Source organism: Podarcis erhardii, assembly GCF_964252035.2.
Source record: "Podarcis erhardii genome assembly, chromosome: 2".
NCBI lineage: Eukaryota > Metazoa > Chordata > Lepidosauria > Squamata > Lacertidae > Podarcis > Podarcis erhardii.
In genome coordinates this window covers 49,876,296-49,902,856 of record NC_138498.1, presented here as the reverse complement: position 1 = coordinate 49,902,856, position 26,561 = coordinate 49,876,296, and the positions used below count along the sequence as shown (strand labels likewise).

General features: G+C 39.5%; 2 protein-coding genes across 8 annotated transcripts in view; one reads left to right on the top strand and one right to left on the bottom strand.

The window, feature by feature from the left end:
- INSYN2B (inhibitory synaptic factor family member 2B) overlaps window positions 1-6,229 on the top strand; it is a 71,468-nt gene extending 65,239 nt beyond the window's left edge. The window contains exons 4-6 of one of the 4 annotated variants that reach the window (XR_014153989.1): window positions 3,456-3,652; window positions 5,038-5,104; window positions 5,625-6,229. Coding sequence is in view for 2 of the 4 variants with exons in the window: in XM_081852117.1 (XP_081708243.1) it covers window positions 3,456-3,626; window positions 5,038-5,230 (364 nt within the window). In the remaining 2 variants the exon portion in view is untranslated. Of the gene's footprint in view, window positions 1-3,455 lie in introns of all 4 variants that reach the window. The other 3 variants (XR_014153990.1, XM_081852117.1, XM_081852118.1) reach the window with 3 other exon arrangements.
- DOCK2 (dedicator of cytokinesis 2) overlaps window positions 1-26,561 on the bottom strand; it is a 249,904-nt gene that overhangs the window by 153,430 nt on the left and 69,913 nt on the right. For all 4 annotated transcript variants that reach the window (XM_081852013.1, XM_081852016.1, XM_081852014.1 and 1 more), the window contains 2 exons: window positions 23,647-23,789; window positions 13,383-13,478 (listed from right to left, as the gene is read on the bottom strand). In XM_081852013.1, coding sequence (XP_081708139.1) covers window positions 13,383-13,478; window positions 23,647-23,789 — 239 coding nt within the window. The remainder of the gene's footprint in view (window positions 1-13,382; window positions 13,479-23,646; window positions 23,790-26,561) is intronic.

The following is a 26,561-nucleotide window of genomic DNA, read 5'->3' as shown; positions in this document are numbered from 1 at the left end:
CACAAACAGCACCTCAGGGCAGGAAAGAATAGAGTTGCCTCAGCCCTGGCTTGTTGCAGCTGCCAGAGTTCTGTAGTTTGGTCTGGAGAATCCAGACCCTACTAATTAAAGGGCCTTTGGTGCTGCCACTGGCCTCTTCCTAGACAACAGGGTCTTTATCCTCAGAAGAGACAGTGATCTAATCGTCAAAGATCAAACGCAAAGGGATTTGGGGGCTACACACAGAATCTCATGTCAATGTGTTTACTCAGGATGAGATAGTTAATGGGTCCATATCAGCTCAGGAACACTAGGTCTGAGGGCTCCAGGGCCATAGCAGATAGAATATCCCCCCCCCCAAAAAAAACCTGCTCATTTTTTATGAGGTAAGAATAATTAGAAAGACTTGGACTGTTCTACATCTAGCCAGATAGAAAATAACTGAACCACGACTCTCATCAGAACCTTTTTCTAGGAGGGTTGTCAAGCAATTAAAGATCATATGTTTTTCAGCTGATTGCATCTAAATATATTTGCATGTAAACAAAGGCTAACCAGAAGTGCCTTTTGAGATACTGAAGGAAATTCAAGATAACTTAATGAACAACCGCTGCCACATTATTAAAAGGAAAGTCATCTTTCTTATTTTCTGTTTCATTGCCTAATACAGCAAGACACCACAGTCAAATAGCCTTTAAAAAAATAAACAAATGGGTCTTTAAATCACAGCTCCACTGATTAAATTTGGCCTGACCAATTAAAATTGGCCCTTTTCAATAAATCAGCTAACACTTTAATTGATTAATCTTCCAATTAAAATTTGCACCTCACATTTCTAGGTCTGCAGGTCATTTTAACTTAGTGCCTTGTAAGCAACACAAAGCAGTCCCTGGGTGCAGGAAAAATGAGTGGCGGGAAGAAGAGCAAGAGACAAACCGAGTCAAACTAGTGTTAGGATGTACAGGTGCTTTAGTAATAGCAACTCTTTTAAATTAGCAGAAATTGCATAATACCTTTTTATTCATGTGGGTGGCATATTCTAAGCTCTATTCTCATAGGAATATAGCAGCAGCCCTGTTGGATCTGATCAAATGTTCAACTAGTCCAGTTTACTGTTCTACACAAGGCCAACCAAATGCCTCTGGGAAGCTCCCAAGTAGGACCCAGCAACTGGTACTTTCTGAAACCTGGAAACTGCACAGTCATTGTAGTAGCCATTATAGATTTATCCTCAATGATATTTTAAGTCATATTGTTGTATTGCATATTATGTGAAATCCATAATCGAGAAATCAGTTGTGTTTCTCTTCCTTAATATTACAGAGCAGAACCTCAGCATGATATGGTAAAAACAGAAAAACCCCTATCACTTCACTCAGGGATTTTTGATTTCCACCAATTTCTCCCCTCACCCCCACTGCGCCACATCTCCATGATGTGAGAGAGTCGTCCAACCACAAGGGATGACTTCTTGGTAGGTGGGAAAGCCCAATTCCCAATGGAATTCTGACAAAGGCTCTCACCATAATGTGGTGGAAACACTAAGCATTTTCCTTTTTTTGCTGAATGTTTCTATAAGCTAAACATTAGGCCTAAATCCAGAGTTCAACCACCTACAAGTTTACAAATTAAAATGGGTAGAAGATAATGGCAACACACTGGAAAAGGTAATTGGATAACAAGCAGAAAGTCACTCTGTGGCATATTTATCAGCTGTAAGTCAGACCACTCTTCACAGCCTGAGCCCTGCATATCTTAGATCTACCCATTAACTGGGCTTCAGTGAAGCTTTTTTCCGGTTATTTGAGTATAGGACTGATGCCTTAAACAATTAATGAGGCAGCAGGTTTTTATTTTATTTTTTAAACATTTTCAGTATGTTTTCATTTGTTTGGTATATTGATAAATGGCTGAACATTCCAGCATACCATAGAAGTATATAGCAGCAAAAATGCAACAAGTTGAAATGGATAAAGCAATTCTCAAAAGAGAAATCAGATACAGCCCAAAGGTCAATTCATCCTTCTGGGAAAGCCTGTAAAATTTAAAAAAACAAAAACGTTTTAAGCATCCAGTTCACTGTCTACAATGTTGCAGCCTGTGTAACTTCAAAGGGCTGTGTGTTCCACAAAGTGCGTGCTAGGCAGGACCTAGTCTGAGCCACCACGTATGTGACAACACAAGGAAAGGTTCACACAGATGACCAAGGTGCAGGAATATAGGGGGAGCCTTCAGAAAGTTATTTGCACACTAACAGTAAAAACTTAAAATTTAACCCAGTAAGCGTATTGGCTGTTTTAGTAGTTGGTACTTATAAAAACCGCAGACGACAAGTCCCATCTTCAGAAAATAAATAAATCCTAACCCCTCCTTTTTGTCATATAGAAGGCAAAGTCTTTTCTTAGGGTTAGGCCTGCTACAACACAAATACCCCCTTGCTTCTTGCTTCAGAATTATTAAATCTTGATAGATCAACTTAAAATTCGAATGATTAGTGAATGATCAGAAAAGGGCTGTAGCTTGATGACAAAGAACTTGTTCTGAATGTAGAAGGCCCCATGTTCATTCCCTGACATTTCTGGGTAGAATTCGAAGAGACTGTTGTGACTCAGTTTAAGGCAGCTTCCTATGTTCGTATGACTAAATTTTAAATTAAATTGCTTTTATTGATTTGTTTGTTATTACTATTAATCTGAAATTATTATTACTATTAATCTGAAATCAAGCAATTGGAGGGAGGCCTTTTTTAAAGAAAAGAAAGAGGCCTAATTAAAAACAACAACGCACAAAGTGGTTAAATTTTGACATCCTGTTTGATTACAGTCTGAGCTATCTGGAAACATGTAAAGCATTTAAATAATGTACTGCTATCTTAAATACATTTAATTGATTTGTATTTTACCACAACACTCTGACTGCTCTCTTCTCAATTCAATAAAAATATTTTTATTAGCTATTTTTACACCATTTAATAAGAATGAATAAAGTATGTAGAAGAGAAATGGCAAGATATTTATTTTTACATCCTTCTCATAAGTTTTACTGCATAATTATTTGCCTACTTGAAACTGACAGCTTTGGCCATCTGTCAGATTAACTAAAGCAGTTTTAAGCACACAGGAAAGCAATCAGAAAAGCAAAATCTTTGCCTCAACTGCTATTGGAATGAAATATTTTTAAAGAAAATGACCTCCAACTACAATAATTTGAACTGGAACTCTTTTTAAGGTAATCTCTTCACATACAAATCAGATTTTACACAAACATGCATAGATCCAGAACCTTCATTACAAATATGGGAAGAAATTTCTATTTCAAATCTAACATGCCAGGTCAATTAGCTCAGTAATTCAATTTCTAGACTGACTGACCATATGAATTGCAGCGTTTCAAGCAAAGTGTCAAACGTAATTGTTTCTTGTAATGCATACTTGAAAACCCCCTAACATATTTCTCTCCCTGTTTTCATTATGTAGTGTAGAATATGACTTCAGACAACAGGAAGGGAGGTTTCACCAGGTTCTGAAAACACTGGATGAAGTAGAAGGATGCCCTCCTGTAGTGGCTCTACAAAGGCAACCATCTGATCATCCAGTCCCTGAGAAACAGGAAATAAGAAGAAAGTCAAAGAAAAAGAAATGCTTCTGGTGGATTTGAAAGCCTTAAGAACTGGGTATGGGTATGGGCTGGTCCAGCTGTATGGACTTCAAATATGAACAACCCTTCCTTCATATACTCTGATTTGTTCCTTCATTCCCTGGTTTGTGGCAAATGCAGTGTGCCGTGATGCTTATTCAGACAAACCATGGTCTGGATGCAACATCTGAACTGGGGGAACTAAGATCTGAAGGGGGAAATGGTGCTTGTAAGTCAGGGCTGTGCCTACTTTAATATACATAAAAAGCTCAGTCTCAAAAAAGGCTGGAACAAGATAGTTAGAGATCCAGCTAAACTTGGTATTTCATATTAAAATTCTGAAATGAATGGAACATTGGTTTTCTTTCTGAATCTGACACTCTTAGCAATTCCGTCACATGAATAAAACTTGGGCATGATGGAATCATTTGGGTCCCCCATTCCTTGTTATGGTTAGCTTGAATCAGAATTTCTGAAGCTTTCAGATTTTATAGCTTATTTCCCCTGACAAACTCCTTTATAGCAACTCTGTATTAATTGTACCAAAGTGCACCTAACATCCTTCACATTGTAGAAAGGTGTTCCTTCTAAATAAAGCCTGGCACTCAGCATAAATGCTGATGTAGGGAAATGTTGAGAACCAGATTTTTCCAGATCTTTCATACAATAAAACATTTAACTATAATTCAGGAAAACACCCTGTGACTGTTATATTCCATTTTGATCACAGCACACAAATAAGATTTTTTTTAAAGCTCTGCACTACTCAAAGTAACTTTGAACTAGGGGGAAATTACTTCTTCTGAAACAACAAATGATGGCTTGGATCCTAAAAATAAGTTAAGGAAGTTCAGAGAAGGAAAAGTTGCTGTCTCCTCCTCCTCCTCTTCCCTGCACAGTTTCTCTGGATGTCTGGGGAACCCTCCTGAGCAATGGGGGATAGGCACAGGGGGCTGCTCAGAGAAAGGAGAAATGTCCAGAATTGGACATGCTCACCTCCCCTGGGAAACCCTGAGCCCCATACATAGTGGATCTGGAACCCCCTCTCTCTGGGAAGGCTTTTCAGGAGGTACAGCCATCTGCAGTAGGGGGGAGGCAGGAATGAAGACCTTTTTGTCTATAATCTTCATTACACTGACTGAACGATCAAAGGATCCAGGCCAAAGCACTTCCTGTCCAGGGGACTTGAAGTTTAAACAAAAAGATAAGACTTATCTTTGATAAGTCATGACGGCACAAAAGGTTAACTTAGGCAGAAATATTTATAACCTAGCCTATCTTAATGGGATTAGGCACACATAACATTGCACAGTGTTGGGTTGTAAATCAGTTCCTGAAAACATAGCTGTGTGGAACACTGATAGAAGAAAAGAAAAACACTAAGGCATGTCCTCCCTTTTCTCCCTGTGTGGTTGCTCCTAGGTGCACATTCCTGGAGGCTGCTGGCACTGGCATGGAGACTCTCCATGTGCTTGGTCCAATCCATGTGGTAAGTGCCAATGTTATAGCTCCTGTCACCAGAGGGAAACATTTTTCAGTGGCTTCTAAAAAGAGCAAGAGTTCCTTGAATGCTGGGAGTCAGGAAAGGAACAGATCACTGGATACCTCTCTGTGAACTGCAGGATAGCTTCACGTTGTTGATAACAGATAATGCTGTACATGACCAACTAAGAGCTGGCAGAGGAGGATTTTCATTTTCGTGGCTACAGAAGTAAGTTTCTGTGATGCTAAGAGAGACAAATGAGACCCAAATCAAGTTTTTTAAGATGTGTTTCTTAGATCACACCAAGATTTTAAAGCTAAAATGTTACTTTCCACCATTTGGAATAAATAATTCCGGAAGAATATTGCACCATCATTTAGCATGCCTGTCAGATATAAACTGAGAGCTACATTTTAAAATGATAATGGACTTATATGAATTACAAGCACCAAAATATATCAGTTATCTGCAGCCATGAGATCCATGTTACTGATGTGCCTTTAGTTTACCCACCCTTGTGTTGCAGCATCCTTTAAAGATGGACCACAGATGCCAAGTTCAGATGTTAACCTGAGCACGTTTTTCAACATTACCACCACATCTCCCTTTATGGAAACACTGGAATGTGTTCTTCCATCCATCTATCCCACATCATTACAGCAACATTCTGATATATGGACAACTAGTTGCAGGAACTTCCAGGATCTGCAACAACCTAAGTTCAAGGTCACAGACTGAGCATCTACAGCTGAGCAGTTCACATGTTATTAATGTGAACACGGGTGTCCTGATCCAGCAGAGATAAGCAACATGCAGAAGAAAGTTCCACATCTGCATTCAATAACAGGCCTGGTCTTATTTGTCAGACTGAGACAGATGAGTCTGAGTGTCATGAAATAGCAGGAAATGGTTTGTTTATTCACAATTAATTTATTTTTACTTCCAAGTACAGTGGCCAGTTCTTGGGGGGTTTTATGGCTCAGTGCCAAAATAACATGACTGGTTTAGGCACTATGCACCTTGGGGAGGGCAGGGGGTGCGACTTATAGCAGTTCAAACCCAGCACCTACAGTTATCCATGGGGTGGTACATGCTGAATGAAGTCAATGTACACAGCCTGTTGCAAATGTTTGGTGTTGTCAGGGCTGCCTCTAGGTCCCAGCTCACAGAGGACCAACGCCAGGCTGATATTATGTACAAAAGTCTTTATTGAAGTATAATTTCCATTTTAAAGCCAGAGCGTGCAATTTCATGGGCTCTGAAATTGTCACCTTTTTCTGAAAGGGAAAGGAGGCTCAGAATTCAGGCTTTACCTTTCCTCTGATATATGCTGTGTGAGCAGGTATTTCAACCATCTGTTAACAGTACAGACAGCATCATCATACCTTGCTTATGAGTTTCCAAAGGCACCTTGCTGGTCAAGCTGAAAGCAGAATCATAGAAAAGATTGCTTTGGTCTGATCCACCAAGGCCCTTCTTCGGCTCTTGCTTTGAACATGTGTTATTTGGCTTTAGGAGGAAATCTGCATCAGGAAAAGGATGTGCTCACACATACCCCACTTCTTATTTACATTTTTGATGCAACATTACAAATAAGTAAAATTTATTGACAGTTCACACTATGCTCATATTTCAGCATTGAGAATTAGATTACATATATTTAAAAGTCTTTATTTAAAAACTATGTTAGAAAGTATTGTGTATGATGACAGTCTACAACACCTCTGGAATGCCTTCCAGAAGGGTTTCCTTTGTATGTACCTGCAAGCTGGGGATAGCTTTCAGTAACACTAACTGTATACAGAAAATACATGATGTGCTGCCATTAAAAAAAAAAAGTGAAATGAGGTACTTAAGTGAGAATGTTTGTAAAATACTGTATAGCACATATTACATATTCTTAAACTACTGTACTTGAAATTCCTCTGCTTTACAGAGGAAAGTGAACTTTTGGAAGAAAAATTTAATAATACCACAGTCAATCTTCTATGAACAGTATCTTAATTAAAGGTTTATGTACTCCTACAGTATAATAAATACCTATTCCCCCTACCCACAGTGACAACTCTTGGAAAATAAGCAGGCTCCAATACAGATTACTTTCCTGATAAAATGTATTACTCAAATATACTATTTTGTATATTTCTAGATTCTTTTATTGGCATAATATCTTTTGCAATAAATGGACATATTTTTTCTGTCTCCGGATTCTAACTTGATAGCAGAGTTTATGGTGACTGGAGGTAAGGCACTCACTCAAAACCGGCAAAGCTCTTGCTTTCCAAATGGTCTTATTTATCAATTATTTATCAATTTTCCAAGGTCAGTTTTACAACATCTGGTCAGGATTCAGCTCCATGTTGAACATGACACACATTATTTCTTTTAGGTGTGCATCGGATGGGTTTTCATACATTTTCAAAGGCAGTAAGCATCACTATATCACTGCCATTTGGCCACCTGCCTACAGATATATCTTATGTTTCATGCTTTTCTTTCACAATCAGTTAAATAGCCATCTGGATGGAGCTGTTTTGATGGCGGATTGCTTTAATCATGTTTCCTACAAGTTTCTTGAGTATGCAAAGTAAAGCAAATAACCTACCAGACTGGCTACTCTCTATGAAAAGAACTCTTTCACAACAAAGGAAAACATGGCAAAAGAAAACACCAAGAGATTCAGTTACCACACAATATGCACTGTAATGAATTCAACAGAATATTTTAAATAGAGCTACAAAATATATTCCTAGTCTCACAGCTGATGTTATTAGTCAGCATTAGAAACTGAACTTCACCTTTCCCCAATTTTTTTTTAAAAAACAAAGCACTTTACAACCTCCTCCCTCCCTGCCTACTGAACCTGTAAGGTATAACACACAGGGCCACAGCATGAGCAAAGGTGCTGTAGAGTGCCTAGTCCAGGGATGGGGGCACCTCTGATCCTCCAAATGTTATTCTCATTTCTTAAAATCAGATTCATCATTTTCTCAAAAACACCAAAGCAACCTACCAAAGTTAATTAAATATATGAGTAAATATAAAGTAAGACAGACAGACAGACAGACAGACAGACAGACAGACAGATACAATATCAAACATGTCAATAGTTCTGTCTTTCAAAGGCTTTCAATCATGCGGTTAAAGGGGCGTGTGAGTCACAAATCTGAGTAATCTTTTTTGCAATAAAATAAAAAGTTAAGCCACAAGAAGCAAGAAAAGAGACAAACTCACAAGAAAGTATACTATAGCTGACTCCTCATTTTAAGATATGCTTAAAGTGTCTGTTCCTGCAATTAATTTGTCTCTTACTCTACCAACTTCAAGTCTCAGAGAGTTATATTAGCAGATTCTTAACTTTGGTTACTTTATAAAATCTGATAAGCAGCAGGGGTATACTTTTCCCCCTAGATACTTTGCAAATTGCTGGGTATCTCATGGCATCTCAATGCATAAAATAAGAAGAATCCTACTGCTCAGCACAGCTTATCTGTCAGCATTTAAAGCACAATTACCATTAGAATAAAGCAACTAAAATTAACACAATGGGGTTCCTTATTAATTTCCTTGCTTATCAAATCCTGTGAGTTTCATTATAATTGTCTCCATATCAAAACAACTTATTTTTGAAAGAGTCGCACCACTTGCAGATTTCTTTTCTGAGGTTTTGCCCTTCCTAGTCAGCCCCACTCACTGCCTAGGGTACCCGACTCTGGATATGCCTGTCATCAGAAAGCTATCCGCTTCCCTTTCTCAGGAAGATGCACATCAGCAGTAACTGTTTAACAAAAAGCATATGCAAGAGAAATTATGGGCAGTTCAAACCAAACCAACCCGCCCGTTCAGACAGGAGTTCAGACAGGCTAGAGCTGCCCCACTCCTACCCCATATGTGTCCACCCTCTGGTGTGCTTGAGACAGAATACTACACACATTCCAACATAAGCACGTACAGTGAGGGGGGAAAGTATTTGATCCCCTGCTAACTTTGCCCATTTGCCCTCTGATGAAGAAATGACCAGTCCATAATTTTAATGGTAGGTTTATTGTAGCTGTGAGAGACAGAATAACTATAGGAAAACCCCCAGAAACCCGGAAGACAAAGCTCAGAGATTGATGTGCATTATAATGAGTGAAATAAGTATTTGATCCCCTATCAACCAGCCAGTCAGGCTACCTGGTATCTTCACTGTATGTAATGAGCTGAGATTAGAAGCACCTGCTGTAAGGGAGAGGTCTTACCTGTAATCCCAGCTCGTTACAGTACCTGTACAAAAGACACCTGTCAACAGAAGCAATCAATCCAGCAGATTCCAAAGTAGCCACCATGACCAAGACCAAAGACCTGTCCAAGGATGTCAACCAGCACAAGGCTAGAGTGGGCTACAAGACTACTGCCAAGCAGTTTGGTGAGAAGGTGACAACAGTTGGTGCAATAATTCGCAAATGGAAGAAACACAAAATAACTGTCAACCTCCCTTGGTCTTGATCTCATCTCATGGAGTTGCAATGATCATGAGAACCGTGATGAAACAGCCCAGAACTACATGGGGGGAACTTGTCAATGATTTCATGGCAGCTGGGACCATAGTCACCATGAAAACAGTTGGTAACACACTACACCATGAAGGACTAAGATTCTGCAGAGCCTGCAAGGTCCCCTTGCTCAAGACAGCACATGTACAGGCCCGTCTGCAGTTTGCCAATGCACATCTGAATGACCCAGAGGAGAACTGGGTGAAAGTGTTGTGGTCAGAAGAGACCAAAATCGAGCTCTTTGGCATCAACTCAACTCGCCATGTTTGGAGGAGGAGGAATGCTGCCTACGACCCCAAGAATGCTCCTTACCTGGGGCACCATTTGCTCTAGGATGGGCCCTGCTCCTGGTTTCCTGTATATCATATGGGAATGACTAAACATAATTAAGTTTGCTAGATTATATTTAGGCGGAAAGCTTTCTGTGGAAGTGAATTAATGGATGCAGTTTTAACAATTATAAGGACCGTATTGTTGTTTAGCAGTCACCCAAAAAGTAAAGACAAATGACCATAAAACACTCACCAAGCTAAATTTTCATTGTTGGTGCACACTGAAAGAGATCAACTGTACATATGTGTACTTGTACAAGGATGATAAGGATAAGAAATCTAGGAGTGTTGCTGAAAAGGTTGCCCAGTGCCACTTTGATTATGTATGGCACCCTTCCTGGCACCAAGGAAGTGCCAAGTAACTTAAGAATGCAAATGAGAGGCAACAGGCCTAAGCCAGGAATATCTGACCTAGAAAAGCAGGCTGCCTGTGTGACACAGCCACTGCAGGAAGCAACCACACCACTGAACGCTATATATAAGCACTAGATATGAAGGCTGAAACACTTCTAGCCAGAAGCAGGTGAGTCCTGTAAGTGATCTATAAACAAGCCCCTGTAGTCCTTAGTCAGGGAGATGTAATAGCAGAAGCAATGGCTGCTTTGAATGGACTGCAGCAAACCAACATCACAGTCCTCCTGAGTCTTTCCTCTCCACGCCGGAGGCAATATCATCTACTTGTCTTAATTCCAGCTGTAGCTGTATCAGTTAAAATATGCTATTGTGGAACTGGAAAAACAGCTCTTTATTATTTATTACAATCGTTTTAGTAAGTTGTAGCCCACTTTTTATATAAAACATAACCTCACAGCTGCTTACATCAGAAAGATAATAATGCAAATCTATCCAATGTGAAATTATAAAGCCCTTCAGACAGGCATTTCTTTTTCCAACAACAAGAAGAAATGCATCAGTTTGTGAGGGCGTAGGCACCAAATAAGTGGGGAAACTCATTTGCAGGCAATTCCAACAACCATGGGATTGTTTAAGTTGACGTAGCATAGCAGCTAAGAGATGGAACTGAGAATTGGCATGTCCCCAGAGTTTCCTGTACTCGGCATGAGCTCACTATGTGGTCTTAGGCAAGCCATTCCTTCAGACTCTCATCTGCAAAATTAGCATAAAAATACTCACCTGTCTTCCACTGTTGCTTTGGAGTATTTGAAAGTGCTCTAGAAGTATGATTATTAATATATGACAACCTTCCAAAGAAGTCCACAAAAATGACTCTACCACCAAGCATTTTTGCTTGCCATGTCTCATAAAAGGCCTATGCACCAGAGAAGAAGCCAAACTATATCCCACTTAAACAAAGCTGGACCACTGCCTATTCACCAGGAGAGTACAGTGGTGCCTCACAAGACGAAAAGAATCCGTTCCACGAGTCTCTTCGTCTTGCAGTTTTTTTGTCTTGCGAAGCAAGCCCATTAGCGGCTTAGCAGATTAGCGCTATTAGCGGCTTAGCGGCTTAGCGGATCAGCTGATAAGCGGCTTAGTGGCTTAGCAGATCAGCTGATAAGCGGCTTAGCGGATCAGCTGATAAGCGGCTTAGCAGCTTAGAAAAAGGGGGGGGAGGAAAAAAACCCCGCAGGAACTCGCAAGACATTTTCGTCTTGCGAAGCAAGCCCATAGGAAATTCGTTTTGCGAAGCACCTCCAAAACGGAAAACCCTTTCATCTAGCGGGTTTTCCATCTTGTGAGGCATTCGTCTTGCGGGGCACCACTGTATTATGATTCTCCACAAATGACTAAGCAAGTGGCAGCTTACATGCCTACTTTAGGACATGGTAGCCATTTGGTTCATTTCTCAGTGGTGTCTATTGTGTGGTTTCATACTATAAGTACTCCTTCCACATGACAGTCTAGATAAAACATCACTCTTTGACAGTCTGTTTTTTTTATACAGGGAGCTTCACTTTTTTTTCACTTCACAGCTGAGACAGCTTTCACAGCTAAAATTTATGAGGGCAGCATTGTACATCATTCTCTGAAGCAAGTTATTGTGGTTGGATTTTTTTATGGGAAGAAGAATGACATGTTAAAGGCACTTTTGGTGTTGTACCACGTTGATTTGACCACTTTATATGCAGAAGCTTAAAAATTGAAAATATGTTTTTTAAAATTAATATACCAATATATGAAAACAAAGCTGAGTTTGGACAATCTCATTTTCACACAAAAAAACATTCACAGATGATGTTAATAATATATGTTTTCTATTGCTTGAAATCTAACACACAATGAAAAGCAGGCATTAACTCGGTTGGAATCAAGCTGACATCATTATGATGCCACAAGACAAAAGCGATCGTCTGGTAGCCATGGACACAATAGATAACACAAAATAAACACATGGGGTCTGTAAGTGGCATTGTATTATGAACAAATCTGAACACAAGTAGCTTTTAAATGTGAAGAATAATGCACAGGAATCAACACTGTTTGTAGCAGAGCTGTTTTGGAGTATTTACATTTGCAAACAAACTGTCAGCCAGATATCGTACTGTCATTTAAATTGCCAGGCCAATCGTTTTTTGACAGCCAACTATATCAAACGATGCTGCACGGGGGGGGGGGGGACTAGCACAGTTATTTTGATTTTATTGATACCTTTTTCTTGCAAAGTATCTTAAGCTCTGTTGAAAAGTACCCTGTTTTCAACAGTGTGGTTACTTCCTGTCTTTATAAAATGCTTAGCTATCAACATTTTATTCAAGTACCTTCTGATCTGCCAAATACATAATACTGTCAGGGTTGATTTCTTCTTTGCTACAGCTAAACTGTTAGCTGTAAAGGAACCAATAACAGATGAGGGTCAGGCAAGTCAGCGCACCTTCCCAAGAGCCTCCTTATGAGGATAAAGAACACTCAACACTGGTTCTAAAGCTCTCAATTATCTCTTACCTTCTGAAGTAGATGAGGTCACCCAAAAATTGGGAAAGCACTTATTGGTGGCAAAATATGCTCCTAGGGATTTTTGTTGTGGTTGTTCATTTGTCCAGGTGCAATTATTTGCCACACAATGTTTAGTATTCTTTTTATCCTGCTTTTCTTTTTCAAAAGAAGCACCTCAGCCAGTTAGCATTAAAAACTCCAACAGCACAAACAGCAAATGAACTCAGGAAACCAGAGAAAGGACATCACCATCCCCTTCTCCACTTTTGCCAGCTGCACCAATGCTGGCCTTAGAGGGGAGAAGCCAAGTGGCAGGTGGCCTGGGCAGGCCAATGGAAGGGGACTGGCTAGTTCCCTCTGCCTGCAGCAGGATGGTTGTGTATTGCTAGGCTTTGCTCTGGGAGCTGCAGCCTTCAAACATGCCAGGGTGGCTGTTGCCTGCTGGTTCTACATCTTCCACTAATGGTGCTTGTGTGCCCAGAGCTCTAGCAGTGAAATGTATTTGCAAAACCGATTACTCACAATTAAGGTGTCATCTCTTCCCATTCTAATGACAGCCCTGTTAATGGTGCGCAGCAGCTGGACCATTATTTCTTGTATGTGCTGATGAGTTGACTTCTGTAAAGCAAATGCAATTATTTTCACAATAATGAAGAATAATCTACAAAGAAAATGCAAAGGCACACTTCATTCTGAGGCCTATGAGCATAGTACCTGTCAGAGAGCTAATCACCTAATAACTGCCACCTCAATTGGTAATGCAAATTGGCAGTGTAGCTGAACAGAATCCCTCCACCACAGCAAACCACCAGATTTACCAATGTCGTAAGTATAATGGCTGCTTAGAATTAATTAAGCCATTTGGGGCTGTATACAACTGCTTAATGTATTTATTTGGGACTCTGGTTTCTATTCCATCAGTTCACAATCCCAGGGCTGGTTACAACAATAAAATCCACATAAAAACCATTCGAAACATCAAAAAAAAAAAAAGTACAATATAAAAACATGGCATTGCAGCAGACATGGCAACTGACCACTTTTCAGCTGAACACCCCAAGTGCCTTTTAAGTACATACTATAAAAATGCAATTCCTTCTTCTTATGTAGCAATATTATTTCAGTATTATGTGATAAATCACTGGTTTATCCCCACCATCTGATAGCGATATCTGTAGAATGACTAAAAGTAGACTAACTTTTCCTTTTCCTCGGATATACTGCTGGGCTGAAAGTTTCCCTGTGCATTGCCTCAATTTTTTTCTAATGTCACCTTGGGTTTCAGTTACTGGCTGAACATGCGCCTTGCAGTGAATTGATTTTTTAAAAAAGGTTACAGTTCTGTCTTTCTCTAAGGGCAACAAAGTAGTTCAAAAAACACTGCATTTCTCATCACTGGATTCTTAAAGGTAACGTAAAGAGTGATCTTATGGCCACAAGCCAATGCTGTACTAGTGTAATGTTGCTGTAATCCTACATACTCCAAGCAGGAAAGTAGATAATAGCATAATTGCAGCAGAAACCAGAAGCAAAATAGTGATACTGATAGATACTGCACATAGACCCCAGCAACTCCAGCGTCACCCACTCATCATCACGAAGCTCACTAAGAAAGCTCCATATCATCCACAGACACAAGTGTTACTTATGTACTCTGCTTGTATTGATTAGCCATTGCTATTTGTTTAAAATTCTTCCTTTGTGTCCTTCCAATATGCCTGTTTGCCAAAATTCCCCTTTTTTGTGTCCATGGTTCTATATCCATTGGGGATGATTCATTTAGTCTCATGATCCACATTTTGATGTATCAGCAGTGTTCCCTTTCCTGTGCTTACTCAGGGATCTGTGCTGGTTTCTGGTCAGAATCCTCTCCTCCAGTATATATGGAGGGGGAGAAGTTTGTATGTGGCTCTCCATTAACTCTAAAGGGAATGCATTTTTCATATGCCACCTCTTTTGCTAGTATAATGTTGCAATGACATTGGGAGTTAGAGCAACTTGGGCATGAGCATAGGATTCCAATTATGCTGTGCTCCAAATTCCACTAATTTTCCCCATGGTTTTGGCAGTGTCCCCATAGGGTAAGGTTTATGCTGGAACAGTATACAGCCAGTGCAATCCCATCACTATGCTGGCGTAGATCCACCATGCTGGCATAACATTTTGTTCTGTTAGTCAATGAGTACATAGTCTATCCTATCTCAGAATATGACAACACTAGTGTTTTATATATTCCCAGTTGTGTATTTTGTTCAGATTGTGCCTCATGATCAATATTTTGAAAATAATTTTAACATTTGCTTAACAGCTTAGGTACATCACCAGAAAAAAGGGGGGGGGGGTGTGATCTGACCTATCAAAGTTTCCATAGGGGAAATCACAGCTTCCTGGGATAACACTTGCTTATATTACTGTGCAAAGGCAAAATAGTTTCTCCCAAATTATTAGCATTTAAAAATTCTGCAAGTTCCCCAGTCCTACACTCCTCAGGTTACAACATGCATGTATGCTTGACAATATGAGGAGTGATTCACATGTTTCCAGATGTGGGACTGGCAGAAATGCCCATTGCTCAAATTTCCAAATATTTTCTTCTGATATCATGCCCAAATTGGGACTCACAGATCTCACTGTGAGTAAGATGTTAGTCTTCACATTGGGCATTACATCAGAGTACAAGTAATTTTTGGCTTCAAGAGTTGACTTCAAGTCTAGCGGAAGTGCACCTCTATGTTCAGGGACATTCCATCTATATCAAAGCCAAATAATATTTATAGTTTTTACATTTTTCCAACCTTTACAAAAGTTACAATATGACAAATATAAAACATTCTAGAGTGCAGGAGGAGGAACTAAAGGATGCAGAACTGGGGAAAAATATCAGTGACTGCATCATTGAACGTCTGATTCTCTTGCATTCATTGTATTCCTGTTTCGTCTTCCATCAATTGCTTCCTATTGCTCTGTTACAGATTGAATCCATACAGCCTGTGCTGGCTATATCCAGTTACCTTTCATTCTCATCTGGCTTGGAATTGCTTCAAATGTTCAAAATAAGAAGCTAGCAGGGAAAGATGAATTGTGTATTCTCTCTTATTTCACTTTTGAGGCAGCATTTGGAAAGAAATTCATACAAATATTGCATATTTATTCTTTTTAGAGTTTTCACTTATTGTACTCCTTTCTTGCTGCTTATTCGGGCATGTTACACTCGGGGCCAGTTTCAATAGGTGGTACCCTACTAACTCAATCCATCAGTACAAGAATCTCTGCTTGTGCAATGGAACTTTCTCCCCTTTCCTCTTCCCATGCCCCCCAAACCTGTTCTAGAAGTTCCCCCAACCCACCAGAGCACATCTGGGGAGACTGTAGGGAGGATGCAGAGAGAAAAGGGAGGAGTTCCATTATGCAAGCAGAAATCAATGCATGGATTGAGCAAGTTAGTTGGGTACCACCCAGGTAGAGATCAACAGTGGGCCAACAAATGAGGGTCTTTTTAATAATAATAATAATAATAATAATAATAATAATAATAATAATTTTATCATTTATACCCCGCCCATCTGGCTGGGCTTCCCCAGCCACTCTGGGTCTGGGCGGCTTCCCAAAAAATATTTAAATACTATAATACATCAAACATTTCTTTCATTCAAATAAGTATAGGCTCTCCCCAACGGGAAGCATTGGCTTTTTGCTGCAGTACAGCAGGGAGGTATGCTCCCAATATTTGGGGGAAAACATCAAAACTTGGCTTCATTTGACTTATTCTCCAATTTATTTCAAACCTATTTATGTATTTATCCCTGGCAAAGCCAATGAGGTGCCCTCTGGAGGTTAGTCTTACAATTCCCATCAGTCCCAACCAGCAAGGCCAATGGGCCCAAAAAGCATCTGAAGGGCACCAGTGCAGGCTACCCATGATTTATACTGCCCTTCTCTGCTTCACTGATATCTGATGAAATGAATGCCCATGATGGTTTATGACAAGACTGGTTAATTGCTAACTCCTGTAACAGCTTCTAACTTAATTTGCAGCAATACACCTACAGACACATCCATTAAACTCTCAGTGTTCATAAATCTTCCATGCTGTCTTTAAGCACAGCCTTTACCAAATAAAAATATAGACTATTCCTTAAGCGCGACTCGGCAGCTTAAAATATTGAACAAATGCTTTGCCTGGTCTAATTAAGAATAAACATGAGATGCTACTGGCATTCCCACTTTTCTTGAAGTTGTTAAAACTTAACAGATAACAGCCTTACTCTTGCACCTACTTTTATTTCCCTAGCCAGCCTACTAACCCTCATCCTCTTTCTTTGATCAGCAATTACTGTGCCAGATGCCACAGTGGGGTAGGGTTCTTTCCAAAAGCAGCATCTGGTTGTTTGGCAGATTTCCCAGTTCCTTTTGGCAGGTTTGGCATTTTCAGAGGGCCTGTCATACATTGCTGCTGTGATCTGACAGAGTTTTCCTAAGAGGCTATCTCATTCCTCTCTCCCCCTTCACTCCCTCTGCCTTGATAAATGTTACAAGCAACTATAGGTCCAAGTTCTCCTAAGAGTTCTCTAATTAGATACTTTTCTCTCCCAAAAGAACACCTCATCGTAGATGTTGAATAATTAGCTTAAAGCTTACATTTTGTTAAAAGGGGCCCAGATTGAAGTTACTTATAGCCCTGCTTTTTAAACATCAATAATAATAATACATAAATCAGGCTCGGCCTTTCAATTCTGGAAAGGAGAAAGATAAAATAGTGAAACACTACTCAGTACTTGATAAAACAGAAAATAGTATGGACTGAGCTGGCTCTTTTCCTTTCAGAGAGATAAGTAGAGAGGCAAATTAATTGAAAAACTACTTGCCATGTATGCAGAGTCTCAGAGACTATACAGGTATGTGTGTATTTAAAATTGGGGTCGCTAACTTGTGGTCCCCCAAATAATGCAGGAGTATAATCCCCAGGATGCTGCACTGATGTAAGCTGCAGTCGGGGAACAAGTGGAGAGCTAGAGTTTATTCACCCTATTTTAACGCATGATTAAATGGTATTCAAGTTCAGGAGAGGATCCACCTACTATGAGTGATATACTGTATCAGCTCTACTACATATTCAGAGCTCCCATGAGTAAGTGGTGTCCCATTAAGAAAGAGAACAATTCATGGGCAATTTTGATGACATGTGAACAAAACGTCCACTAACATTCAAGTAAATGTTGCAGTCTATAATTAATCAGATCTCTGTTTGCATAGTAAACCCCAATAGAACCTTGTGTTAAGGTAACCAGGTCACTTTGCACTTTAGAAGATCTGTCAAATATTAATTGCCTTGCCTGGGGCCAATTGCCACTTGATTCCCTTTCCCAGAACTCTCTGTGTGTGTGTTCACCCATTTCAGCACCCATTGTACCTGGTTTTCTCTGAGGAAGAGTTTAAATATCAAAGCACCTTCTGTTGGAGGGCTGGGGAACCTTTGGCCCTCCAGATGTTGCTGAACTACAACTCCCATCAGCCCCAGCAAGCATGGCCAATAGCCAAGGATGGCGAGAGCTGTAGGTTCAGCAACATTTGGGGGTTCTGTTAGCTCAGTTCTGAGGAATAAGTGTTTGTCACTAATGATTCCATATGGCTGCTATCAAAGGGAGAAGCAAGACATTGAGGTCCCTTCCACTCTCCTAGCTGGGTGGGACCAATGGCCATTTGGCCCCTCCCTCCAACAACTACCACAAGGATGGGGGATCTTGGTCAGCCTGTGCACTTCATGCAAAACTTTCAGGGACCACATGGCTATAGAGGGCAGCCCCAGAACCAAATGTTGACACAGTAAAAGTGGGCAGAGTCAGAGCCCACTCTTTCTTTCTACCTCACACACACCTCACTTGTTGGGCCCTTTCCTGTTTTTTTAAAAAGCTTCCATTGGTGCCAACAGAAGCTTTTCTGGGATTTCCCCTAATGTCAGTGATTTGGGGGGGGGGGAGTGTCATACTACATGGGTAGGGAGGTACAGGTAGGAAAGGACGAGTTAAACTTCCTCTCCCCAGCTTTACACCCCTGAAAACCACCACCACAGCAATGAGGCTTTAAGAAATACCTCAGATTGGCATCAATGACATCTTTTAAAAGCTTAATTACTGCATAGGGCCAGGGAAACCATAGGCCACTTCTGGTCCAAGGGCTATAGGTTCATTACCCCCTGATCTACAGCTATTCTGTCTGATCATTCTATGTAATGGCAGGGACCCATTTTGTATAATACTCATGAATATACAAAATTATTAATAAATTATTATTAATCAATATTATTATTTAAAATGCAAATGCACATTTGGCTTCAGTTTGCACTTCAAGTTATCAGGTTTGAAAAGGGAACTCAAGCATTTAGCAGTAGAAGAAATGCACAAGTTCACTTTTCAGATGTGACAAGCATGGTTCAAAAAGCAGGCACATCTGCTTTATTGTGGTGCATTTGCTTTTTGCTATTTGTGCAATAATACAGCCTGCATCTGCAGCCTGCCTGGAATTTAAGGTCACTCTCGCACTTGAGATCCCAACATACAGTCAATTTAATTATAAAACAGTGTTTGGGGGATAACCTTTGAGATTTTATACATGCAATCTGTAACAGCAAGTAGCTCATCTTGGAGGAGACAGCATCTTTTCAAAACAACTGAGGGCAACAGCTAAATATTAAAATATTACTTTTAGAAAGGTGGAGGGAGAGAAGAGTAAGGTTTTTTTTTCATTTTTCTGCTTTAATATGGCCTTTTCACATTGAAAGCACAACTTTGTCAAACAGTACTAGTCAACTTGGCATTATCACAAACTAGCATTGTCAAGCATGGAAAAGAGAAAATGTATCATTGGCTCCTAAATCCTGAGTGGTAAAAGCTATATAATAGCTATATAGTAATAGATAAGAGGCAAAACATGAAAGCTCATTATAATATCTATACTATGTTTACTCTATAATTATCTTAAACAACTATACTTTAAATGTCAAGGGGGCATTGCAACCACACACTTCACATACAGAATTATCGTCTTGCTCCTATTGTAAAAGTTTCATTTACAAACCTCAGTAATGAACCCAATCGCAGAAATTGCTGGAGGGTGGAGGGAATGTAACAAGCTCATGTAAAGTTAAACATTTTTATTGTTGTTCCCAAGGTGGGGCATCATTTGGCTTCACTGCAATGCCCAAAAGTGAAAGTTTTAGGCTACAATTCCATGCTCACTTACTTGGGAGTTAATGTCTTGGAACTCAGTGGGACATATGAGTAAACATCCATAGGATGAGGTTATTAACAAATTTCTCTCTCTCCTTAGTAGTGGCAGTGAGCATCTACAGAGCGCCTCATCCATCATGTTCCTAAATTGGATTTTAAACATTTGCCATATGCTTCCAATTTAGTTTAATTGCACTAACCTTCAGGTATGTTAAAACATGGGAAAAGGAAAACACTGCATTATGTTAACATTTAATTTTTAAAGTACATTTGAAACTAAATGTTTGGGAAAGTGAATGTTACTTTGCTAAAACTTCTTAGTCCTATAGAAGATCCCCTTTCCTTCCATTCAGCACATTCTCCTTCTCTACTTACTAATTATGCCTTCCACTGTCATCAAGTACAGGATCAGAAAGTTCAAGGATATGCCTCCTAAGTCAACTCAATAGGCCCTTAAGATCTTATGTGCTTCACTAAGATATTTATTTGTTTAAACTGCTCATAGGCTAAATTTAAGGGTTAAACCCACCCAAGGGGGCTTCCAGCAAAAAATATGAAAGCCAAAATATTAACACTACAATAATCTACAATAATAAAACCACAATTATCACCAACAGAACCAGCCATGAAACTTAAAAACAAAACATCCAGCAAAATACCAAACACTAGTAAATAATTACAGCAAAAAAAACCATTAAATTTGATTCTTGATTTCTAACTTAAAGCACTTCAGCAAGAGTTAGCATGCGTGCGGATCTTCATGCCTGTCCCCTCCAATTTACTCTAGAGCAGCGGTTCTCAACTTGTAGGTCCCCAGATGTTGGACTACAACTCCCATCATCCCTGAGCTCTGGCCTTGCTAGCTAGGGGTGATGGGAGATGGGAGTTGTAGTTCAACAACATCTGGGGACCCACAGGTTGAGAAAAGCTGCTCTAGAGAGTCTCCAGGCCTCTTGAAATTATTTGGCAGAAAGGCTGTGTGGGATGCAGGAGGGAGGACAGCACAGGGGAAATTCCATTGTGCAAGAAGGACCCCATAAGCAGAAGCCTCTTTTAAGCCAGTTGCTCCTGGAAGCCTGTGATGAACACCTTCCTCAGGTATGTATGCTGTCCAAACCTAAAGATTTCCTTCTAGTGACTACACAGTGCACAGAGAGGAAGTCTCAATGTCCTGCTGAGAGATGCATTAACTTTACAACAATTCATCCAATGATCTTTCCATTTTTCAAAAAAAAGAATTTCGCTGCCAAGGAAAGTGAAAGGTAGACTGTCGAAGTGCATCCTAAGGAACAAATGATACCAATTTTCTAAGCCTGGCCATCTCTACAAACTACTTGTGAAATGGAAAGAATACTTTAACATCACAGAACTGAAAAAGAAAAAAGAACCTGCCACTAAGGCTATGACTATCATTCTTGAGCCCTGTATGATCTCAGCCAAACGGGGTCATCTAAGCCAAAGCTTTTTCTCCTTGAAAATTCAGGTCAAACAAAGTACATTTCTGATAGAATAATAACTATTCTATTAAACCTCTTGCATATTAGCATTGTCACAATGAAAACTGAAGAGGCTAGTACTTCTACAGTATCTCAGACTCTCCCTAGCAAGAAATACTGCCTAACTAAAATGGATAAAATAAAGGAAATTCAGCTATGCAGCCACCCTCCACATACTTCAAACAGCACAACTTAAGTGACTATTCAGTGTCACTTCAAGAACCAGTGATACAAATTATACTGAGGCCCCTGAGGTGACCCAAAATTCATCCAGTTTCCACTTTAAGACATTCTAATTGGGAAGAAATGGGAAGAAACTGGGATAATCTCAAAAGAAGTGGTAAATATCTTTGTACCTAATAACACAAATTAAGTGTATATTAGAAATGCAGTAGTGGCAGGCAGGGTGGCTTTTTTGATGACTGCCAGTAACAGAGGGGAGAGTGGCAAGGTAGCAACAGCAGTGTATGGCATTGGGAAACCAAGTCAGCTTGTCAGGAAAACATGTCATAGTCACAAGTGAAATTTCAGAGTTCAGCACCCAGAATAGTGTAAGAATTTTCATTACTAATATGATTTTTTAAAATGCAGATTAGTGAAGGTGCATTAATTAAATGATAACCAAGACAGACATTGAGAAATAGAATATAACTCAACTCCTTAAGTCAAATGCAGATTTCTGCTTGTGACCCTGCACAAAGATGACACATTTTTAAACATACTTTTTAGAACTCTCCCATTGTAGAAATTTGTTGCATACATGCACATGGATCACATATGCAAAATGTGGAAAGCAAGCTTGCACAGCAGCTAATATTAAATAAGCACATGTGATGATGGCAATATGGTTTATGAAACAAGAACCTGGCCACTGGCTTTCAATGCATACTAATATAACTCACCCTTAAAAAGTAACTGTTCCTTTAGTGTTGCAGAACAGTTTTGAATATTTATTAGAAGCAGAAAAGGCATAAAAATAACTTGTTCATTTATTCACTTGGATTTTTTCATACAGCACTATCAGTGATTCAGTGCAGGCATAGCTATGGTATGGATATCAAAAACATCCTGTGGAGTTTCCTGCCTCATTAACTTCCATTTAACAATGTTAAATAAATATATCCACACTGGCATTTACTAGGGCACCAAGGTTCCTCAAACCCATAACTTAAAGTGGATTTGAAACCACAGTAGGCAACTATGTTCTTTTAGGTACCTGTAAACACTTTTTTAAAGTTCCATAAGCCCATTTAGGGGTATTTAGTTATGTATACTTGTTTTTAATTTAGTTTTATAAATAATAAAAATTGGTATTGCTATTTTTTTAAATGCTGATTTTAATCTTTGTATTATTGACAGTTATTTTAATTTATTTTATGCACAACACACATACAAACACACGGTTTATGCGTTTTTATAAACAATGAAATAAATGGTTTGGGGCAACTTGGATGGCCTGAAACACAGTACAGTGGTACCTCAGCTTACATACGCTTCAGGTTGCATACTCTTCAGGTTACAGACTCTGCTAACCCAGTAATAGTACCTCGGGTTAAGAACTTTGCTTCAGGTTGAGAACAGAAATCATGCTCCGGCGGCACAGCGGCAGCAGGAGGCCCCATTAGCTAAAGTGGTGCTTCAGGTTAAGAATAGTTTCAGGTTAAGTACAGACCTCCGGAATGAATTAAGTACTTAACCCGAGGTACCACTGTATCAAGGAAAGAGTGAGCCAGCAACATATTCCCAAACTCCATGGTTCATGTGTCTCATGTCAATGATACAATGTCTACAAAACGGCATGACTCCTTTGGCTTTAATAAAATAAAGCTGATTCAGGATTGATGATGTGTCAAGGCAAATGATCCTGAAAACCAAGAGGGGAAAATTATAACTCTGTTTCCAGTGTCGTACTGAAAACTAAGAGAACTCTTTCAATCTGTCAGGTCCCTGTTATATTTAGAATTTAAATGAGAGTCATCAGCATCAATATTTTACAACTTAATCAGCACCGTCTTACAACCTCCTGGAATCAGCCACATAATCATTCTAATCATCAATACTCACTGGATCTTGACAGCTGAGAACCTCCAGGATGCTGTTGAGTAATTCAACACAATACTTCTTCTCTTGGTTTTGTGCCTCTTCCCTTGGATCCAGTAATTCCTTCAGTTCTTTGGTAATGACAGGAAGCAGGATATCTCTACATTCTGAAAGTAATAATTTGCTATTTAGGATTATCACAGAAATTTTCGTGTTTTTCTTCCCAGAAAGTATACAATGCAGCTCCCCCTCCCACAACTATGCTTAATTCCAGTCACTTCCCATGTAGAGCCTTCTGGCTTCTATCCCCTTTCATTTTACCAATGTAAACATGAAGAAAGCAAATTAGGATCTACAGAATGAATGTCTAAGTAACTAAAGGCAGTTCAGCAAAGAGTAATACCACATTCTACACTTCATGAAGATCTGGCTGGTGAATGAATCAATAAATCATTCTGAATAGAGTACATGTTTATGGGTAATAAATGTCTTCCTGCAATGCCAACTTCCTATTATTATTATTATTATTATTATTATTATTATTATTATTATTAAACTTTTCTTGTTGTATTAATAAAAGAGAGAGAAAGTGAAAAGCTGACCAAGAGCTAGAAAGGCAGCAAAATATACATTGAAAATGTGAAGCTTGCATACGTTTGACAGCAAATCAGAGCAAATAAATCCAAATGGCATGGAAAACTATGCAGAAGACCAATTTGGCAAAATATCATTATCTATGAAGCTGAGCTAAGTTCTGCCCACAACATTTACATTCAAGATTGTTCCTAGAACATCCTTGGAAAAGCAAGAGTGCCTCTTACTCATGAATTGTGCATATGCACACTACATCAGATATTTTGGGGAAAGGAGAGAAACAATGTAACAGATACTCAGTGTCTAAGCCAGAGATACAACTGTTCATGAAACATAAACAGGCATCATCAAAACTCAAGAATGGCCATCTGTAACCCTACTCTTCCTACCAAAATTTCACTCCCAACATCCCCCCAAAATGCCACCTTCAGCACCAGAAAGAAAACACACCTTTTCCTCAGCAGCTTATTTTATGGTAAAGAAGAAATATGACATATGAAGAATATAAAATAGTGTGAAAAGCTGGATGATGGTGGTGGAAGAAAAGATAAGTCTTTCCTCCAAAACCTTTTCACTGCTTAATAAAATTTCCAAAAGTTTTTAGTATTCATGCCTTGCTTCTCACAGTAGCAAATCCCCCAATTAAAAGTGGTTTTATGTTAGAATATTAACTGGCCAATTCTGACACAATTCCTAGTTATACCTGACATAGTATTGTTTAGTAGGGTTGTGCATCTGAATCCAACAAGTCCCAAGGTGGTGAGATGACTCAGAAGTATTGGGGTTGATTGTCACAGGTGAAAGGGGATCTTTATGAGGTATCACAAGTCAAAGGAAGGACTCCTGAAGCATTGACAATAATGCAGACAAGCATTGGCTGAAAGGGGAGAAAATTATTTTATCCGCATTTTCCAATCCCAGTGCTTTGGTGAAGGAAGCAGCTTTTCAAGAACAAAACTTATGCCTCTGAGATCAAGGAAGGTGCGAAGGTGAGGAGTGGAAACGGGTCAAGATCTCCATTGCAACTGGCAGATCAAGTTTGTATCAGAGGAAATGATTTTTTCTTGGAAAGTGAATCATTTGGTTCTTTCCACCCCAAAGCCAACTTTAAAGGTACCTGGCACAATCCCGCTGAACCTATTTGTTTGTGATTTAACAGGTTTCTTACCCAGTGGCACCTCTTTTATGTTTGCAATTTTCAGAGCAATTGTCCCCAAAACACTAAAGGAGATTATGTGATTCCCACCCAAAACTGCTACAGCTGCTCTTGTACCACAGCAGCTTTGCTTCAGACATTTTGAAGGATTCATGGCCAGGAAGAGGGTTACTTTCCCATGAATTTCATCAAATTCTGCTGCAAAATAAAAATCAGATTTTATCAGTTTCTAGCACAAAATCCCCTATACCTATTTGTTTATAAATTTGGAAACCTTTATTCAGCCTGAGATTACATTCACTTCTGCCAGAAGGAATAAAGTGAGAGTCATTTCTTCAATAGGAAAGGAAGAGGAATGGAGCAGATCCCAAAACTAATGGCTGCCTTTGCAGGAAAACCTGCAACTACCCTTCTGAAATTTGGGAGAACTGATGCACTCAGAAGGAGCAACATTGCCTTCAAATTAATCAAATTTTGCCCCAAATTAACAAGTACTTTGTATGGGAGATACCATATTTTAGAGGTATACAGAAGGCTTTACTCAGTTTGGAATGATTATGGTGCCTGCAAATTTCATCCATTTCTATAAAAAGCAGGGGATTATAGCTGTGTCTACAGTGATTGGGGCAGAAGAATTAGACTGCCTATGTCTGACCAAATCAGGTTCTTATGAAGCACCAAACTGAAGTCCAAAGTGAATCTTGTGGTTGATGCACACCTATTTACACGAAACCATGCTCTTTCCCTGTGAAAATATTTATTTACTCTCTTGCTTACTGTTTGAAATTGCTTTGTACTATTAGTGTAATAACATCCAGTTTTCCCCAGCATACATTACTGAGGGAGGGAGAAGTCAGACTGAATATCTGCAATCCCCCCCCCCTGCAGCCCCTCAAAATCTGTTTTTGGGGGTTGAGAGGTACTTCCAAAATGGAATATTGGGGCAGTGGCGCATGGAGGTACAGCAGAAGGGGATTTGGCAGAATTTGGAAGGGGAGGATCTTGCCATTTATTTGGATCAAATGTGGAAGAGCTGATAAAGTTTGGGTAATGGTAATCCCTGGCCCAGATGGAGTGGTGGCTGTTTTTAAGCTTCTTAAAAACAATCCTTTCTATTCGTTGTAAATCTCAGCCACTGTCATTAATAATTGAGGTATACTTAGCAAGCACAATTTAGTACATAACCTGA